At 45.7% G+C, this 21,450-nt stretch overlaps 1 protein-coding gene across 1 annotated transcript in view; it reads right to left on the bottom strand.

Moving 5' to 3' along the window:
* Window positions 1-21,450, bottom strand: part of MTF2 (metal response element binding transcription factor 2) — an 86,611-nt gene that overhangs the window by 37,443 nt on the left and 27,718 nt on the right. The window contains exons 2-4 of the mRNA XM_038744989.1: window positions 2,547-2,745; window positions 2,355-2,436; window positions 703-798 (exon numbers count right to left, since the gene is read on the bottom strand). Coding sequence (XP_038600917.1) covers window positions 703-798; window positions 2,355-2,436; window positions 2,547-2,745 — 377 coding nt within the window. The remainder of the gene's footprint in view (window positions 1-702; window positions 799-2,354; window positions 2,437-2,546; window positions 2,746-21,450) is intronic.

Here is a 21,450-nt window from a genome sequence, read left to right as displayed (position 1 = left end):
CCCGATATCACTTATGTACATATCTGTCATTTATTTATTGATTGTTATAGTATCCTCTCCCAAGTGCTTCGTACAGTGCTCTGCACACAGTAAGGTCTCGTTCATTCATTCATTCAATCGTATTTATTGAGCGCTTACTGTGTGCAGAGAATTGTACGAAGAGCTTGGAAAGTACAAGCTGGCAACATATAGATATGGTCCCTACCCAACGGGCTCTCAATAAATAACACTGAATGAATGAATATATTAATGTCTGTCTCCCACTCTAGACTGTAAACTTGTTGTGGGCAGGGAATGTGTCTGTTAAATTCTTACAGTGTACTTTCCCAAGTGCTTAGTACAGTGCTCTGCACAGTGAGTGCTCTTATGATAGACTGATTGACTGACTAGACTTTACTTATAATCACCAGCCTAAAGTTACGGTTACGAACGCAAGCCTAAAATGATCAAGCGTCTATACGTATAGACCGAAAGCTCGTTTGGGCCGAGAAGGCGTCCGTTTATTGTTGTAGGGTCTTCTCCCAAGCGCTTAGCACGGTGTTCTGCACACACTAAGCGCTCAACATATCCGACTGAAGGAATACAGCAGTTTGAATTCCAACAGGGTCAACTGACTGACTTGCTGGTCCTTCGCAATACTGAAGGAAAGAAAGACTAAGTGGTGAGATTCGTTCACGTGATAAGAGCAGAAACTCTACTCACCTTGGCCACACTTATCACATATAACCATTTCATTGGGAGCTTCTGAATACTCTTCTTGACATATTGAACAGACCATTTCCCCACTTCCAGTGGCTCCTGGAGACATTTTAGATACGTTAGAATATTTTCGATATAGACCAAAAGATCTCAGGCCAGTTAAATACCTCTAGAAGATTTTCGATACGACAAAAATTGCATTTTTCTAGTGTGGCCGAAGGGAAGGCCAGAAAAATAGGTCCAGAGCCCTGAGCTCCTCCCTGATACGGCTAGCCCCGCGCCTGCAGTCAGAGAGCTCCTGAAAAACCACTTATCGCCACCAAGGAAGGTTAGCAAACCTCCCGATCCTCTAAGGTCCCGAACCCAAGACACTCGTCGTCGTTTCAATTATTTGTAATGCTTGGTCACTTTCCCTGCTTGATATGGCTAACGATTTTTTTTTCCCTGTACATTTTAAGAATTGGCTTTCCTCTTGTTATCAATTAGACTCTGATCTCCTTAGGGACTAGAACTGAGCTGAGCAGTGTAGGGCCAACTGGGCAGAGTGCTCAAAATACCATCACATCTGATTAGTCACAGATTACCTAGCCTCGCTGTCTTGAAAATAGACGGAGTGCCAATGGGTGCCAACATTTCTGTCCTTCTCCCCCTAACAGCATATTGAACTGAAGTAAAGAACCCAATGATGACTGGGAAGCTTAGTGCCCCCACACTTGCTCCCTAAAATCTACTCGTGAACGTGGTTTTCAGCAGCCTTGGGATCCAGATACATGTAACCCCAATATCTGATTATTTATTAATCATTTTATTGAATCCACCAAACCTGCTGAATATCTTAAGAGGGTGGAAAATAGAGCACTTCTATTGGTTTTGATCTGTTCCTAAATCTCTCCTATTTGTTCACTGTGTAATGTAGCAAAACTTGACAGATCCGGAGAAGCAGTGTTGCCTAGTAGACACAACATGGGCTTGGGATTCAGAAGGAACTAGGTTCTACTCCCAACTCTGTCACTTGTCTCCTGTGTGGCCTTCGACAAGTCACTTATCTTCTCTGTGCCTCAGTTACCTCATCTGCAAAATGGGGATTAAGACTGTGAGCCATAAAAGGGACAGGGACTGTGTCCCTCCTGATCATCTCGTATCTACTCCAGCGCTTAGCAGAGTGCCTGGCACATAGCAGGCACTTAATACCATCAAAAGGAGTCTTTGGCTATAACAGACCATATACATTAGGAAAAACTGTATATACGTAAATCACACACTAATTTTGAATCTCAAAATTGAGACTTAAATGAGGGCCCTCCCTCTTCTGACTGACATTAAAGCAACTACTCTGGGTTTTGGTCTACTTTGAGGAATGGCGTTTTTTGGATGGAATTTTGCTTTAGGGATCGCCTGGTGGAAATTTACATCTTCAAAGTGTCAATAAGCATTTCCTGCTGCTGCATATTAAAAAAAACAATTACACATTTGTTTAAGTGTAGTTCAAACTACGGATCAGAAACCGTACCTATAGGTTCTCCTTACGCTATGGACATTTCTGGAATGGTTTTAGTTTCTAAATAATAACCGCATGCTCATTTAAGCCATGCTGCACAAAACCATGGGGCGCGTCCACCCAATGCAAAACATTTGAAAAAGACTCCACCGCCCACCTGTTTGTATGTCCTTCCAGAGAACCCAGGATTTAGAACTATCTTCAAATATGATAAAGCAGCTCTGTTTTAATATGTTTATCTGAAATACAGAGAAATACAGTACTTGAAGATGATTCCAGCAGAAGCCCCGCTTGCTTGATTTTTCAAAGACGTGATGCTTTTTTTTTACCGAAAAGTTCAGAAACTTGCCTTTTTGATAGTTCCAAGATAAAACAAGCCATCTGACCACCTAGCTAGGACATCCTGACCTTCTTCAAATTTACACGCTGGCTTTTTGGCTTTCTGTCCATCCTGTAAAGACAGCTTGGTCAAGGATGTTGGGCTCTTTTGGTTTCGACGTACAGGAGACCGCTTGTGGACCAGTGAATTACCCGCCCCTGTGGAGTCTCTGTTTAAAAAACAAAAGCCAGAAATGCATTAGAATACCTAATTTTGGCTTATTTTACAACAGCAGCCTAAGGAATTCGTCAAAGGGATGTCTATTAGGGGAAGGTTATGGCTCGGCCATTAGGGGAGCAGTCAAAATTAAAAACAAAGACTTCAGATGTAGTACGCTAGAATACCAGTCTAAAAAGTCTAGCCCCTTGCTGAGGAGGTATGGACAAGCTGAGAAGCAATGTGGTCCAATGGATAGAGCCTGGGAGTCAAAAGCACGTTGGAAGCCCAGCCTCTTGAATGCTGTGTGACCTCAGGCACGTTACTTTACTTCTCTGGGCCTCAGTTCCCTCTTCTTTAAAATGGGGATTAAGACTGTGAGCCACATGTGGGGCACGGACTGCGTCCAACCTGACTAGCTTGTGTCTGGCACAGTGCTCAGTACAGTGCCCGGCTTATAATAAGCACTTAAATACCACAGAGTCCACCTAACAGTCATTTTCCCAGATGTTATGGCAATTTCTCCTTTGATCCTTTTCAACAGACCCTGATTTTACAAGAGGAATAGTGCTTACCCCCAGTCACAAGATGGGCCAAATAAATGGTTCCTAAAATTAACCGGCAGGGAGAGAAAAACTAACGGGAGGGTGAGGGGAAATTTGGAATCTTGGATTTTGGCAAAAAACAAAACAAAACAAAAAAAATATACAGGAAACAGAAAAGTAACAGTCAATCTATTTTTTGTAAAAGTGTGATAGCCTTGAAAGCTTTCCAGTGTGAAAGTCTTGAATTATGAGAGCATCATAGTTTGGCAAAACAAGTAAAAAGCTGCTACAGGCAGGGTCACAGATGACTCCTCACGGCATGGCATCCGTTTTTTTTTTAGAAACTTTTTATTTTAGTGGTATTTGTTAAGCGCTTACTATGTGCCAGGCACTGTACTAAGTGCTGGGGTAGATCCAAGCTAATTGGGTTGGAAACAGTGCATACACCTCATGAGGCTCACAGTCATAATCTCTATTTCACAAATGAGGTAACTGAGGCCCAGAGAAGTTAAGTTACTTTCCTTACGTTACACAGCAGACAAGTGGCAGAGCTGGGATCAGAACCCAGGGAATTTGAGAAGGGCATGTATAGAGTCATCCTGTTCAAAGGAGAGCCACAGAATTACTGCCAGGATTGGTGGTTCAAACAGAGAAGCAGCATGGCTCAGTGGAAAGAGCCCGGGCTTTGGAGTCTGAGGTCATGGGTTCAAATCCCAGCTCCGCCACTTACCTGTGTGACTTTGGGCAAGTCACTTAACTTCTCTTAGGCCTCAGTTACCTCATCTGCAAAATGGGGATGAAGACTGTGAGCCCCCTGTGGGACAACCTGATCACCTTGTAACCTCCCCAGAGCTTAGAACAGTGCTTTGCACATAATAAGCGCTTAATAAAGCGCTTTTAGACTGTGAGCCCACTGTTGGGTAGGGACTGTCTCTATATGTTGCCAATTTGTACTTCCCAAGCGCTCAGTATAGTGCTCTGCACACAGTAAGCGCTCAATAAATATGATTGATGATGATGATAAATGCCATCAAAAAAAAAAATCTGGTTCATGGTCTCTTAAAGGCACAGACCCTAACACACGGTCTACCACAGGGCAGAAGTTATCAGTTTGGTATGGGAAAATATGACCAAAGAGACCCAAGGATGGATTGTTCCTACTCAAGCGAAGTATATATGTAGGAGAATGGAAGATTCCAGGAATGGGACTATATTTACATTTTTAAATACATTTCTCTTTGAGACTGAGCTGGATATTTGAGTAATACTACCAATAATAATTATAGTTTTTGTTAGTGCTAAGCGCTGGAGTGAATACATGCTAATCAGGTTAGACACAGTCCCACATGGAGTTCAGTGTTAATCCCCCCCCTTCCTTCCTCTCCCCCTCGTCCCCCTCTTCATCCCCCACAACTTACCTCCTTCCCTTCCCCACAGCACCTGTATATATGTATATATGGTTGTACATATTTATTACTCTATTTATTTATTTATTTATTTATTTTACTTGTACATATCTATTCTATTTATTTTATTTTGTTAGTATGTTTGGTTTTGTTCTCTGTCTCCCCCTTTTAGACTGTGAGCCCACTGTTGGGTAGGGACTGTCTCTATATGTTGCCAATTTGTACTTCCCAAGCGCTTAGTACAGTGCTCTGCACATAGTAAGCGCTCAATAAATACAATTGATGATGATGATGATGATGATCCCCATTTTACAGATGAGGTAACAGGCACACAGAAGCAAAGTGAGTTGCCCAAGACCACACAGCAGACAGATGGTGGAGGAAGGATTAGAACCCATGACCTTCTGACTCCCAGGACCGTGCGTTATCCACTATGTCATACTGCCTCCCAGTAGTAACGGTGCTACTTTCCCTAGCAGTAATGCTATTTACTGAACACCCACTGAGTGCAATGCACTGTCCTAAAGGCTTGGGATAATTACAACATAAACTATATAGGGTTCCTTGCCCATGAGAAGCTTACAGTCTAATGGGGCGACAGACAAAAGGTATTTTACAAACAGTGGAAGGAGAAAGGACAAGTGGAGTGGAACAAATATGCCAGCATGAAATACCAAAATAAATCAGGATGAATAACTGAATACACTTAATCAATCAGTCGGATTTATTGAGCACTTACTGTGTGTTGAGCACTGTATTAAGCGCTTGAGAAAGCACAACTCAACAGATTTGGTAGACACAATCCTTGCCCACACGGAGCTTACACTCTACAGGAAGAGACACACATTAAAATAAGTTACGATAGGGGTAATAGTGGAGTATAAGGATATTTACATAACTGCTACGGTTTGGGTATCAAAGTGCTTAAGGAGTCCACAACCCAAGTGCACAGTCAACCAATCAACCAATCAGTGGTATTTATTGAGCACTTACTACTGTTCTAAGTGTTTGGGAGAACACAATACAAGAGAATTAGCAGACACATTCCCTGCCCATCATGAGCTTACAGTCTAGAGGGCAAGACAGACATTAATGAGGGCAGGTCGGATAGGGGAAATAAGGCCTCAGTCAGGGAAGGGCTACTGGAGATGTGATTTTAGGAGGTGATTTTGAAGGTGAGAAAAGTGGTGAACTGTCAGATACGAAGGGGAGGGAGTTCCAAGCCCGAGGAAGGATAATAATTATGGTATTTCTCATTCATTCATTCATTCAACTGTATTTATTGAGCGCTTACCGTGTGCAGGGCACTGTACTAAGCACTTAGGAAGTACAAATCGGCAACATATAGAGGCGGTCCCTACCCAACAACGGGCTCACAGTCTAGAAGGAGGATACAGACAACGAAACAAAACAAGTCGACAGGTGTAAATACCATCAGAATAAATACAATTATAGCTATGTACACATCATTAATAAAATAGAGTAATAAATATGTACAAATATACACAAGTGCTGTGGGGAGGGGAATCAATCAATCAATCATATTTATTGAGCGCTTACTGTGTGCAGAGCACTGTACTAAGCACTTGGGAAGTTGGCAACATACAGAGACGGTCCCTACCCAACGGTGGGCTCACAGTCTAGAAGGGGAAGGGAGGAGAGCAGAGGGAAGGGGGTGATGGGGAGGGGAGGAGGAGAGGAAAGGGGGGGCTCAGTCTGGGAAGGCTTCCAGGAGGAGGTGAGCTCTCAGTAGGGCTTTGAAGGGATGAAGAGAGCTAGCTTGGCGCATGTGCGGAGGGAGGGCATTCCAGGCCAGGGGGAGGACGTGGGCCGGGGGTCGAAAGCGGGACAGGCGAGAACGAGGCCCAGTGAGGAGGTTAGTGGTGGCAGAGGAGTGGAGGGTGCGGGCTGGGCTGGAGAAGGAGACAAGGGAGGGGAGGTAGGAGGGGACGAGGTGATCGAGAGCTTTGAAGTCGAGAGTGAGGAGTTTTTGCTTCATGCAAAGGCTGACAGGCAACCAAGTGCTCAAGTGCTTAACTATGTGCCAGGCACTGCTCTAAGCCCTGGGGTAGATACAAGTTAGTCAGGTTGGACACAGTCCCTGTCCCACATGGGAACCACAGTCTTAATCCCCATTTTACAGATGAAGTCACTGAGGCCCAGAGAACTGAAGTGACTTGTCCCACAGCAGACAACTTCTAGACTGTGAGCCCTCTGTTGGGTAGGGACTGTCTCTATATGTTGCCGACTTGTACTTCCCGAGCGCTTAGTACAGTGTTCTGTACACAGTAAGCACTCAATAAATACGATTGAAAGAATGAATGAATGAAGCGGTGGAGCCGGGATTAGAACCCATGATCTTTTGACTCTCAGGCCTGTGCTCTATCCACTAGGCCACAGTGCTTCTCCAGAGGACGCGGGAAAGGCGTCAGCAACGGGATAGAAAAGATCGGGATAAAGAAAGCAAGTTGGCACTAAGGGAGCAGAGTATATAGGAGGTCAAGGAGGTTAGGAGGAAAAGAGCTGACTGAGTGCCTTAAAGCCGATATATACATAAGTGCTGAGAATGGGTTAAAATACAATGAAGTGTGTTGAAATGACTGGGGGGATGGAAATGGAGATGACATTTCAAGAAGCCTCCAAATATGGGGGGGGGGGGGGCTGAGGCCTAAAGGATTTGGGGGTGGTTAGGGAAATGGGGAGCTCCAGGCCAAAGAAGACAGGATGAGCAAGGGATTGGAAGAGGGCAAGTCAAAAGTGTCGTACAGTTAATAGGTGAACTTGGGAGGGGTAAGGAGTATAAGCTGGAGACTTATAGACTGTGAGACTTTAGACTATAAAGTCTATATACTATATAAAGTCTATATACTATATAAATAATATATAATATACATTATATAATGTATTATATAATATATAATATAGTCTATATACTATAAAGTCTATATAAAGACTATAGACTGGAGACTTTAGACTGTGAGCCCACTGTTGGGTAGGGACTGTCTCTATATGTTGCCAATTTGTACTTCCCAAGCGCTTAGTACAGTGCTCTGCACATAGTAAGCGCTCAATAAATACGATTGATGAGATGGGGAGATCACCTTGCTGACCTCCCAGCCTCCCGTCTCTCCCCACTCCGGTCCATACTTCACTCTGCTGCCCAGATCATTTTTCTACAGAAAAGTTCAAGACATGTCACCCTGCTCCTCAAAAACCTCCGGTGGTTGCCCATCTGCCTCAAACAAAAACTCCTCACCACTGGCTTCAAAGCACTCAATCACCTCGCTCCCTTCTACCTCTTCCTGTTTGCGTCTGTGCCATTTCTGGTTGATTACCTATGTTGAGCCCCACTCAGTGTGCTTGGGAAATTAGACTGTAAGTTCATTGCAGGTGGGGAATTTGTTCATTGTTGTATTCTCTAAAGCACTTAGTACAGTGCTCTGCACACAGTGAGCGCTCAATAAGGACGACTGACTGACTACTACAACCCGGCCCGCACACTTGGCTCCTCTAATGCTAACCTTCTCACTGTACCTCGATCTCATCTATCTTGCCGCCAATCCCTGGCCCATCTTGACTCAGGCCTGGAGCGTCCTCCCTCTTCAAATCCAACAGACAACTCCTCTCCCTGACTTCAAAGCCTTACTGAAGGCCCATCTCCTCCATGAGGCCTTCCCTCACTAAGCTCCCCTTTCCTCTTCCCCCCACTCCCTTCTATGTCACCCTGACTTGCTCCCTTTTTCCATCCCCAAAGTATGTACATATCTGTAATTTATTTATTTCTGTTAATTTCTGTCTCCCCTTCTAGACCGTAAGCTCATTGTGGGAAGGGAACGTGTCTGTTTATTGTGATACTATACTCTCCCAAGTGCTTAGTAGATTGCCCTGCACAAAGTAAGTACTCAATAAATACGACTGGATAAATGAAAGATCAGTGAGACGGTTGATAGCTATCAATATCACAGGAGGTTGAATCAGGGTGGTGGTTTGAGTGACAAAGAAGAGGCAGATGTAGGAAATGCCTGGGATCTCACAACGGCTGACCTTGGAACAACCTTCTCCCCAGGGCAGAATCCCCAAATCATTCTTTGCAGAGGCTACGAAGGGGAGTCCAAACCAATCAATCAACGTGATTTATTGAGCACTTAATAGGTGTGGAGCACCGTACAATCTACCGAAGCTGGTAAACAGGCTCCTTGCCCACAGTGAGCTTACATCGAGATGCGAATGAATGCCAATAACTCAACTGTTATTAAATTACGCTCTCTATCTCTCTGGTTAGTGGTGCCTAGATATTGCTTAATCATACAGCTCTGCTTTCAGTAGCTGAAAGCAAAAAAGCAATGAAGTCTAAAAAGGAAAAAGGACCCAGTGGACGACTAAAGGTGAGTGGGAACCAATTCTTATTTTCAAATGGACTTAATTTGATCCAAAGATGCTGACATTTTATGCCGAAATCGGATTAGCAGAAATCTAATTAAATGCAGGCACCTGAACACACAGCATGGCTCAGTGGAAAGAGCCCTGAGCTTGGGAGTTAGAGGTCGTGGGTTCTAATGCCAGCTCTGCCACTTACCAGCTGTGTGACTTTGGGCAAGTCACTTCACTTCTCTGTGCCTCAGTTCCCTCATCTGTCAAATGGGGATGAAGGCAGTGAGTCCCACGTGGGACAACCTGATGACCCTGTATCCCCCCGCCCCCCCCCCGTGCTTAGAACAGTGCTTGGCACATAGTAAGCACTTAACAAATACCATTATTATTATTACCACCAACGATACACACCAACTCAATTATTCAATGTATTATATGACGTCACGCTATAAGCTCATTCTGGGCAGGGAACGTGTCTGCTAATTCTGTTGTACAGTACTCTCCCAACTGCTCAGTACAGTGTTCTGCACATAGTGAGCACTCGATAAATATGATTGATTGATATGGAATGCCACTGTAAAATGATTATTTAGCTCCCCAGGCCACGGTTGGCAAACTCTGTTTCTCTCCATCTATTTGGCAAGTATCTGGTAGGTACTGATTCCTTCTCCTTTTTTCACAGTATTTGTTAAGAGCTTACTACGTGCCAGGCACTGCAACACGCTAGGGTAGATTCAAGCTAATCGGATTGGACACAGACCCTACCCTCACGGGGCTCACAGTCTCAATAGCCATTTTACAGATGAGGTAACTGAGGCACAGAGAAGCTGAGTGACTTGCCCGTGGCCCCACAGCAGACGACCGATGGAGCTGGGATTAGAACCCAGGTTCTTTGACTCTTAGGCCTGTGTTCTTTCCACTAGGCCATCCTGCTTCTCCCTGGCCTGCTAAGGTTTATCCAAAGGAACATGAGAATGAAGTAGTGAAGAGAGAGAAAAGATGGAAAGTAGAGAGTAACAGAAATCAAAGCATGAGTGGAAGAGGGACAAAAATATGCTCCTCTGTACTTCTTCCTCCCCAATCTCAGGATGCTCCCCACTTACAACTGATAGAGGTTGTAATGCCAAGCTGCACTCCATTCAATAATTGGGACTCTGCCCTAAGGCTATCCCCAAAGTCCAATACCCTGCATGGCCAATTTCTCGTTTTCACTTATGCAAATCAAGTTAACCATTCTTAAATCCGCAGGGTCACTTTGCTAAGATGGACATTCACCTAGCACTTAAACTTTAAGGTTATAAAATTATATCATTCTGCAGAACTACAAATGGTTTTCTCTTATGCATCTTTACGTATTCACCCTCCCCATTCATTCATTCATTCAATAGTATTTATTGAGCGCTTACCATGTGCAGAGCACTGTACTAAGCGCTTGGGAAGAACAAGCCGGCAACATAGAGAGACGGTCCCTACCCAACAACAGGCTCACAGTCTAGAAGGGGGAGACAGACAACAAAACAAAACATGTAGACAGGTGTCAAAACCGTCCGAATAAATAGAATTACAGCCTTATGCACATCGTTAACAAAATAAATAGAATAGTAAATATGTACAAGTACAATAAATAGAGTAATAAATCTGTACAAATATACACAAGTGCTAAGGGGAGGGAAAGGAGGTAGGGCAGAGGCGGGGGATATCATGAGAAGGAGCCTGGCCCAGTGGCAAGAGCCCAGGCTTGGGGGTCAGAGGACCTGGGTTCTAATCCCAGCTCCACCACCTGTCTGCTGGGTGACCTTGGGCAAGTCACTTCACTTCTCTGGGCCTCAGTTCCCTCATCTGGAAAATGGGGATTAATAATAATAATTATGGCATTTTAAGGCTTTTAAAGTTAATTTGAATTTCACAGTCTGACATTTATGAAAATGTAGATGCCTTTACCTACAACCTGTTTAAGGGATTTGGAATTAGTTATTTTTGGAAGCCGAAGACTTTTCAAATAGAGATCTGATGGTGTGTGACCTCTCCAACCAGACATAGAGGAAAAAATAAGGGAGAACACCTTACTTCTTCACTGCAAGACTGCGTTCTTCTACCATTTCTCTGTGGTGTACAGACATACCTCACAACAGGGCAAAGACCTAGTCCTTGAAAATGTGACCGTACCTTGAACGGCTGTATCGTGGGGTGCCTTTTCTCAGATTCAATTTCTTTCATTTATTTGTATTTTTTGAGGCCTGACTGTATGCACAGCACTGTACTACGCGCTTGGGAAAGTACCTTACAACAATAAACAGCGACATTCCTTGCCCACGATGAGCTCACAATCTAGAGCGGGGGAAGACAGACATCAATACAAATAAATAAAATGACATACATGTGCTTAAGTGCTGTGGAGCTGGGAGGGGGGAAGAGCAAAGGGAATAAGTCACGGTGATGCAGAAGGGAGTGGGGCTTTCTGTGTACCCCAAACTCAGCTCTCCCTTCCCCTCTCTCCCCAACTCCCTAGTGGTGGTAGTAACAGTAGAAACCAGTAGTAGTAATAATTGTGTTAAGTGCTTACTAAACCCTGGGAAAAAAGTGTCCAGGTGGAAATTCGCCATAGTCCCTGTCCCCTGAGGGGCTCGCCGACTATGAACGGAAGTTGCGGAGGAGGGGAGAGGACTGGAGACAAGACATATTGGGAGCGATGAAACACTAAAACATTAAAACAGCATAAGGAACGAGGACGGACGTGCAAAACACGTAATAAAAACGAAAGTCAGAGGGACGCTGCGTCTGGGGAGCAGAATTTCTCCCGGTGATTCAGAGACCAGCGCAAAGGGCCACACGACCGCTAGCTTTCCCGAGGCTGTACGAGGCCTGGGGCTGCCTTTCGGGCGGGGGGGATAGCATTAGAGAAGCAGCGTGGCTCAACGGAAAGAGCCCAGGCTTTGGAGTCAGAGGTCTTGGGTTCGAATCCCGGCTCCGCCACATGTCTGCTGTGTGACCTTGGGCAAGTCACTTAACTTCTCTGAGCCTCAGTTACCTCATCTGTAAATTGGGGATTGACTGTGAGCCCCACGTGGGACAACCTGATCACGCTGTATCCCCCCCAGCGCTTAGAACAGTGCTTTGCACATAGTAAGCGCTTAACAAATGCCATTATTATTATTATTATTATTATTATCTCCTGGATGACGGGGTTTCCTGGATGGGAGAGGAGGGAAGGTGTGCGCTTGGCCACGGCGAGGGGGGCGGGAAGCGCCGAGGGCTCTGGAGGTGAAAAGGGGTTGAAGAGGGGTCCTGAGTGCCTGGACCGAACCGGAGGTGGGGGTCCGAGCGGGGGGGCGGAGAGGTCCTCAGTCGGGTTGCCGGGCCTGGCGGGCTCAGGGCCCAGAGTGGGGGCGAGGCCATGAGCTCACTGTGGGTAGGGAAAGTGTCTATTTGTCATTGTATTGTACTCTCCCGAGCGCTTAGTTCAGTGCTCTGCCCACAGTAAGCGCTCAATAAATACGACAATGAATGAACAGTAAGCAGTCAGTAAACACAACTGAACAAATGAATGAACGAATGCCACGACCAGATGTTTCTTCGGCTGAAGAGGAAGGCCAGGGGCCTTTTTTATGCCCAGACCCCCAACACACGGAGCATTCAATTTTAAGTTGTAACCATGGTAAACTGTCTTCTTATATGATCTCAGAGAAGCAGCGCGGCTCAGTGGAAAGAGCACAGGCTTTGGAGTCAGAGGTCATGGGTTCAAATCCCGGCTCCGCCACTTGTCAGCTGTGTGCCTTTGGGCAAGTCACTTCTCTGGGCCTCAATGACCTCATCTGTAAAATGAGGATTAAGGCTGTGAGCCCCCCATGGGACAACCTGATCACCTTGTAACCTCCCCAGCGCTTAGAACAGTGCTTTGCATATAGTAAGCGCTTAATAAACGCCATTAATATTATTATTATTATTATTATTATGTGGGGGCCATGCAGAGAGCCCCTCAACCACAATCCACCAACCGATCAAATTTATTGAGCACCTCTGTGTACAGAGCACCATGCTAAGCAGCTGAGACGGTATTGGGAAGGAGTGCCGTATAGTGGATAGAGCCCTTGCCTAGGAGTCAGAGGATCATGGGATCCGCCACTTGTCTGCTGTGTGACCCTGGGCAAGTCACTTCACTTCACTGTGCCTCAGTTACCTCATCTGGAAAATGGGGATTGAGACTGAGCCCCACGTGGGACAGGGCCTGTGTCCAACCTGATTTGCTTGTATCCACCCCAGTGCTTAGTACAGCGCCTGGTACACAGTAAGCGCTTAACAAATGCCATAATTACTACTATTATTATTATTACAAGAAGTTGTGGGGCTTAGTGGATAGAGCATGGGCTAGGAGTCAGAAGGACCTGGGTTCTAATTCCGGCTACACCGCGTGTCTGCTGTGAGACCTTGGGCAAGTCGCTTCACTTCTCTGGGCCTCAGTGACCTCATCTATAAAATGGGGCTTGAGAATGTGATTCCCATGCAGGGTAGAGACTGTGACCAACCTGATTAACTTGTTATCTACCCCGGCGCTTAGAACACTGCTTGGCACATAGTGCCATAATTATTATTATTACCCTGTAATAGTACACTCGTTCCCCCTCCACGAGGAACTTACACTGTAGGGGGGAGACAGACATTAAAATGAATTATGGATGTGTTCATCCTTAATCCTTAATTAAATTCCTTAATGTGTTCATCCTTAATTCATGGGGGGAATTCTGTGGGGCTGAGGGTGAGGGGAATAAAGTGCAAAGGAAGAGACATATGTGCTCCTCAGAAACATGGCTGTATCATGGTATGTTGTGTCACAGGTTCATTCCACAACATGAGACAGCAGATGGAAGTGAGCAAATACAGACATGATATCCCTGAGGCCCCGGACAGGTTGTCAAGAGAATAAAGATTAGGATGCAGCACTCGGAGTTGATTTGAGTTTCTCATCGATGAGTGGACTTGCTAATTGTTAAAAGAAACTGGCCCATCAGCTATTGCATAACTGCCCTGACAGGAGAAGAATGATAGTTCATAAGCACCAGTTAACTGGTCTCTTCCCTTTGCCAGCCTCATTATAGGGTGACTTATTGGTCAGAAATGTGGGGGATAGAGGGAGTAAAGGGAGGAGCAGTGAATTAATCCTGAAAATCAGCATTCATTCATTCAATCGTATTTATTGAGCGCTTACTGTGTGCAGAGCACTGTACTAAGCACTTGGGAAGTACAAGTCGGCAACATAGAGAGATGGTCCCTACCCAACAACAGGCTCACAGTCTAGAAGGGAGAGACGGACAACAAAACAAAACATGTAAGACAGGTGTCAAAATAATCAGAACAAATAGAATTATAGCTATATGCACATCGTTAACAAAATAAATAGAATAGTAAATATGTACAAGTAAAATAAATCGAGTAATAAATCTGTACAAATATATACAAGCATTGTGGGGAGGGGAAGGAGGTAGGGAGAGGGGAGGATGGGGAGGAGGAGAGGAAAAAGGGGGCTCAGTTTGGGAAGGCCTCCTGGAGGAGGTGAGCTCTCAGTAGGGCTTTGAAGGGAGGAAGAGCTTGGCAGATGCGTGGAGGGAGGGCATTCCAGGCCAGAAGGACGTGGGCCGGGGGTTGATGGTGGGACAGGTGAGAACGAGGCCCAGTGAGGTGGTTAGAGGCGGCAGAGGAGCGGAGGGTGCGGGCTGGGCTGGAGAAGGAGAGAAGGGAGGGGAGGTAGGAGGGGGCGAGGGGATGGACAGCCTGGAAGCCGAGAGGAGTTTTTGCTTGAGGAGTTTTGCCGTTCAAATTCCCCATTTGAACGGCATTTATAATACTGACTTGTTTGAAACTGCATCAAAAGTATAGAGTAGAAAAGTCGAAAGGGTTGTGATTAAAATGCCTTTGAAGAAAGCTAAAACTTAGTTCATAGTCAAAGCCCCTTCCTTCTCTCCCTCGCTCAACACATACTCCCAAATCCTTCATTTCAGATACCACCCCCCACCCACCCCCTGCAACCAGTACGTATATGACAATCACAGAAGCCAGGCAAACATTTTTAGAGGTCAACCATCCACACCCCAAGAAAAGTCTGCAGCTATTACTCTACAGCTAGCAGCGTGGCTCAGTGGAAAGAGAACGGGCTTTGGAGTCAGTGGTCATGGGTTTAAATCCCAGCTCCGCCAATTGTCAGCTGTGTGACTTTGGGCAAGTCACTTCACTTCTCTGTGCCTCAGTTACCACATCTGTAAAATGGGGATTGACTGTAAGCCCCCCGTGGGACAACCTGATCACTTTGTAACCTCCCCAGTGCTTAAAACAGTGCTTTGCACATAGTAAGTGCTTAATAAATGCCATCATTATTATTACTATGATTTTATGAACAAACACGTCTACCAACTCGGTTGCACTGCACTCTCCCAAGCGTTTATTCATTTATTCATTCGATCATATTTATTGAGCGCTTACTGTGTGCAGAGCACTGGACTAAGTTCTTATATGCATAATAATAATAATAACTATTATTATTATGGCATTTAAGTGCTTGCTTTGCACCAGGCACTGTACAAAGCGCTGGGGTAGATACAAGATAATCGGAGCCCACTCTTCTAGACTGTGAACCCACTGTTGGGTAGGGACCATCTCTATATATTGCCAACTTGTACTTCCCAAGCTCTTAGTACAGTGCTCTGCACACAGTAAGCGCTCAATAAATACGATTGAATGAATGAATGAACCCCTGTCCCACACAGGGCTCACAGTCTTAATCCCCATTTTACAGGGGAGGAATCTGAGGCACAGAGAAGTTAAAGCAACTTGCCTTAGGTCACACAGCAGGTGAGTGACGGAGCTGGGATTCGAACCCCGGTCCTCTGATTCTCAAGCCCAGGCTTTTTCCACTAGGCCATGCCGCTTCTGTGTGTTATGTGTGTGAATGCATGTATGTGGACGTGTTTGTGTGTGTGTGTAAGTGCTGTATGTGGGTCCTCAAAGATGCACATTTGTGTCTACTCAGCAGGAGAAAAAGATCTGTGCCTTCAAACTACCAAATTGTACCCCCAGTTAGACTTTGATGTGAGGCCCTTCCTGAACACCCCCCAAACCCTCAAACACACACACACACACACACACACACACACACACACACACACACACACACACACACCTCGGAACTGGTAGTCATCATCATCATCATCATCAATCGTATTTATTGAGCGCTTACTATGTGCAGAGCACTGTACTAAGCGCTTGGGAAGTACAAATTGGCAACATATAGAGACAGTCCCTACCCATCCTTTGAGGTGGGGGGGCTAGAGCCAAACTGTTCCCTAAAACAGAGCCAGGGGTCAATCTATCATGGTCAACATACCCGTCAAATGCATCGGCCTCAATGCCTCTGTTAAAACTCTAATTTTAGCAACTGTAAAACTGCTAATATACTTGGTACTCTTCTATGAAGGGCAAAAAAAAAAAACCCAACACTGTATAAGACATAAATGGGAAGTTAGCAAGTGAAACAGAAAAGGCATAAAGCTCAAAATAGCAATATTAGTATACAGCCAACTGCAAAGTAAATGACTACTTAAATAACAGACCATCAAATCCAGTAACTTAATTTCTTTAGAATAATAATTAGGGAATTACATCCTCAAAGAGGTCCTATTTATACAGGATTTCTAAAAACAAAGAACATATAGTGCTCCTCCCACAGCATAGGAAAAAAAAAGCTCTAAAACTTTCTGCTGTATTCTTCAGTAGCCCAGTCATCAAATTACTAAGCGTTACAGTAAATTTACCAATCTTTCCTTCATCCTGTTTGAAAGTATAAATGGTGTCTTACAATCTAATCTTGCTGTTTAAGAGAAACACAGTATTTCTTTAAATTATTTCCTCTATTAGATTTTCTCAGACACCTCTTTAAAACAAGAGACGCAGCGCGGCCTTGGGGCTAGAGCACGGGCTTGGGAGTCAGAAGGATCTGGGTTCTACTCCCTGTTCCACCACTTGCCTGTTGGGTGACCTTGGGCAAGTCACTTCACTTCTCTGTGCCTCAGTTACCTCATCTATAAAATGGGGATTAGACTGTGAACCCCACGTGGGGCAGGAACTGTGTCCAATCTGACAAACTTGTATGCACCCCAGTGCTTAGAACAGGGGGAAGCAGTGTGGTTCAGTGGAAAGAGCCCGGGTTTGGGGGTCAGGTCATGGGTTCTAATCCCGGCTCCACCACTTGCTCTCTGACCTTGGGCAAGTCATTTCGTTTCTCTGGGCCTCAGTTCTCTCGTCTGTAAAATGGGGATTATGACTGTGAGCCCCATGTGGGATAATAATAATAATAATGGCATTTATTAAGCGCTTACTATGTGCAAAGCACTGTTCCAAGCGCTGGGGAGTTTACAAGGTGATCAGGTTGTCCCACGGGGGGCTCACAGTCTTAATCCCCATTTCACAGATGAGGTAACTGAGGCCCAGAGAAGTTAAGTAACTTGCCCAAAGTCACACAGCTGACAAGTGGCGGAGCCGGAATTTGAACCCACGACCACTGACTCCAAAGCCCGGGCTCTTTCCACTGAGCCATGCTGCTTCCCTGATAACCTGATGACCTTGTAGCTACCCCAGGGCTTAGAACAGTGCTTGGCACATAAGTAAGCACTTAACAAATACCATCATTTCTAGACTGTGAGCCCACTGTTGGGTAGGGACCGTCTCTATATGTTGCCAACTTGTACTTCCCAAGCGCTTAGTACAGTGCTCTGCACACAGTAAGCGCTCAATAAATACGATTGATTGATTGATTGATTAACAACAAATAGCGTAAAAAAATCCAAAAAACAAAACATGGAACAGGTAGACTCTAAACTTCCTTCCACCACTTTGGTTCCGATGCAAATGAAGACTGTGAGCCCACTGTTGGGTAGGGACCGTCTCTCTATGTTGCCAACTTGTACTTCCCGAGCGCTTAGTACAGTGCTCTGCCCACAGTAAGCGCTCAATAAATACGATTGAATGAATGAATGAACACAGATCCCAACCCACCACAAATACCTGCAAACAAACTTCATTCCCCTTCCCACCCTCATCATCATCATCATCATCAATCGTATTTATTGAGCGCTTACTGTGTGCAGAGCACTGTACTAAGCGCTTGGGAAGTACAAGTTGGCAACATATAGAGACAGTCCCTACCCAACAGTGAGCTCACAGTCTCTCCACCCAGAGAGGCTCTCTTTTAGCATTTGCCACACCTCAGGGGGGGCAAGAGCATGGATGGGGGGGCAACGGGAGAATCCGCTAGGATCCGGGGAGTTCCTGTGGGCTTCTTGAGGATTTCCTCTAGATTTATTGAGGCCCCAGGAAAACCCGAGGGCACCGGGAAGTTCCAGAAAGCAACCTGCCCCAGGGGAAAGGGCACAGACCTGAGAGGCGGAGGACCTGGTTCTCATTCCGGCTCCACCACTTGTCTGCTGTGTGACCTCCTCCGCCGCTAATCTCCTCCCCGTACCTCGTTCTCGCCTGTCCCGCCATCGACCCCCGGCCCACGTCCTCCCCCGGGCCTGGAATGCCCTCACTCTGCCCATCCGCCAAGCTAGCTCTCTTCCTCCCTTCAAGGCCCTGCTGAGAGCTCACCTCCTCCAGGAGGCCTTCCCAGACTGAGCCCCTTCCTTCCTCTCCCCCTCGTCCCCCTCTCCATCCCCCCATCTTACCTCCTTCCCTTCCCCACAGCACCTGTATATATGTATACATGTTTGTACATATTTATTACTCTATTTATTTATTTATTTATTTTACTTGTACATATCTATTCTATTTATTTCATTTTGTTAGTATGTTTGGTTTTGTTCTCTGTCTCTCCTTTTAGACTGTGAGCCCACGGTAGGGACTGTCTCTATATGTTGCCAATTTGTACTTCCCAAGCGCTTAGTACAGTGCTCTGCACATAGTAAGCGCTCAATAAATACGATTGATGATGATGATGATGATGACGACCTTGGGCAAATCACTTCATTTCTATGCGCCTCGCTTCCCTCATTTGCAAAATGGGGATTAAGACTATCTCACTGCCGACTCCTTGCCCGCGTCCTGCCTCTGGCCTGGAACCCTCTCCTTCCTCAAATCCAACAATTACTCTTGCCCCCTTCAAAGCCTTACTGAAGGGACATCTCCTCCAAGGGGCCTTCCCCGACTAAGCCCTCCTATTCTCTTCTCCCACTCCTTTCTGGGTCTCCCTGCCTTCCTCTCTTTGTTCTTCCCCCTTCCCGGCCCCCCGGCGCTTATGTACAGATCTGTAATTCACTTATTTATATTAATGTCCTCTCCCCGGCTCGACCCCAGACCGTAAGCTCGGTGCAGGGAGGGAATGTGTCCGTCTACTGTGAAGCAGCATGGCTCAGTGGAAAAAGCCCGAGGTTTGGGGTCAGAGGTCATGGGTTCAAATCCCAGCTCCGCCAATTGTCAGCTGTGTGACTTTGGGCAAGTCACTTCGCTTCTCTGGGCCTCAGTTACCTCATCTGGAAAATGGGGATTAAGACTGTGAGCCCCCCTTGGGAAAACCTGATCACACTGTAACCTCCCCAGCGCTTAGAACAGTGCTTTGCACATAGTAAGCGCTTAATAAATGCCATCATTATTATTATTATTTTGCCCACGATGGGCTCATGGTCTCAATCCCCATTTTACAGATGAGGGAACTGAGGCACAGAGAAGTGAAGTGGTCACAGAGCAGACAAGTGGCACAGCAGGATTAGAACCCACATCCCCTGACTCCTAAACCTGTGTTCTTTACACTAAACCACACTGCTCCTCTTGTATCCACCCCAACGCTTAGTACAGTGCCTGGCATATAGTAACTGCTCAACAAATACCACTATTATTATTATTATTAACTCAGGGGGTGGCTGTTTGGGTGGGGAAGAAAGGGTGGCGTGGCCTCATGTGGAAGCAGCACAGCCCTGGGAGTCAGAGGACCTGGGTTCTAATCCCAGCTCCACCTCGGGTCTGCTGTGTGACCTTAGGCAAGTCACTTCACTTCCCTGAGCCTCAGTTCCCTCATCTGCAAAATGGGGATTCAGTACCTGTGCTGCCTCCTACTAAGACAGCAAGCCCCATGTGATGATCTCGTATCTACCCCAGTGCATAGTACAGTGCTTGGTACATAGTAAGCTCTTAAACATAATTATTATTATTATTACTTTTATACAGGAAATGTTCAGGTGGAGCAATCGACAGGAGTGAGCAGGTGATTAAATGAGAAAGCTAAAAGGAAGTGAGGAGAAAAGGATCAATTAATGGCATTTATTGAGTGCTTACTAAGCACTTGGAAAAGTATTATATCACGGAGTTGGCAGATGTGATGATCCCTGACCACCAAGAGCTTAAAGTTTACAGGGAGAGACAGACATTACGATAAATTTCAGATAAGGGAAATGGTAGATGGGGTACAAAGAGAACATGAACCCATGGGTTAAAATCCCGGATCCGCCACTTGTCAGCTGTGTGACTTTGGGCGAGTCACTTCACTTCTCTGGGCCTCAGTTACCTCATCTATAAAATGGGGATTAAGATTGTGAGCCCCACCTGGGAAAACCTGATCACCCTGTGTCCTCCCCAGCACTAAGAACAGTGCTCTGCACATAGTAAGTGCTTAACAAATACCAAAATTATTACTATTATTAAAGAGAAGCAGCAAGACAAAGAGGATAGAGCATGGGCCTGGAAATAAAAAGGTCACGGGTTCTAATCTCTATCTCCGCCACTTGTCTGCTGAGTGACTTTGGGCAAGTCATTTCACTTTTCTGGGCCTCAGTTCCCTCATCTGTAAAATGGGGATTGAGACTGTGAGCCCCACATAGGACAGGGACTGTTTCCAACCCGATTTGCTTGTAGCCTCCCCAGCGTTTAGTACAGTGCCTGGCACACTGTATTTGCTTAACAAATACCCTAATCATTATTATTATTATTATATGTGCATTAAGTGTGTGGGCCAGAGGGAGTATCAGAGTGCTTGAGGAATACACAGCCAAGCATACAGATGACAGAGGCGGGCAGTAGATGGAGAAACAAGAACCTAGTCAGGGAAGATTCACTTCACTTCTCTGGGCCTCAGTTACCTCATCTATAAAATGGGGATTAAGACTGTGAGCCCCACATGGGAACAACCTGATCCCCTTATATCCTCCCCAGCGCTAAGAACAGTGCCTTGCACACAGTAAGTGATTAACAAATACCAAAATTATTATTATTATTAAAGAGAAGCAGCAAGGCAAGATTCTGTGACTGCCAGCGGTGGGGAAGCTGGGAGGAGGGAAAGGCGCTGACCCAAGCACTTATTTCCCCCCTTCACTACTGCAACTGAGGGCTCACCTCCTCCAAGCCGCCTTCCCAGACTGAAGACAG

This window comes from Tachyglossus aculeatus, chromosome 4 (genome assembly GCF_015852505.1).
Source record: "Tachyglossus aculeatus isolate mTacAcu1 chromosome 4, mTacAcu1.pri, whole genome shotgun sequence".
Taxonomy (NCBI): domain Eukaryota; kingdom Metazoa; phylum Chordata; class Mammalia; order Monotremata; family Tachyglossidae; genus Tachyglossus; species Tachyglossus aculeatus.
This window is presented reverse-complemented; position numbering and strand designations above follow the sequence as displayed.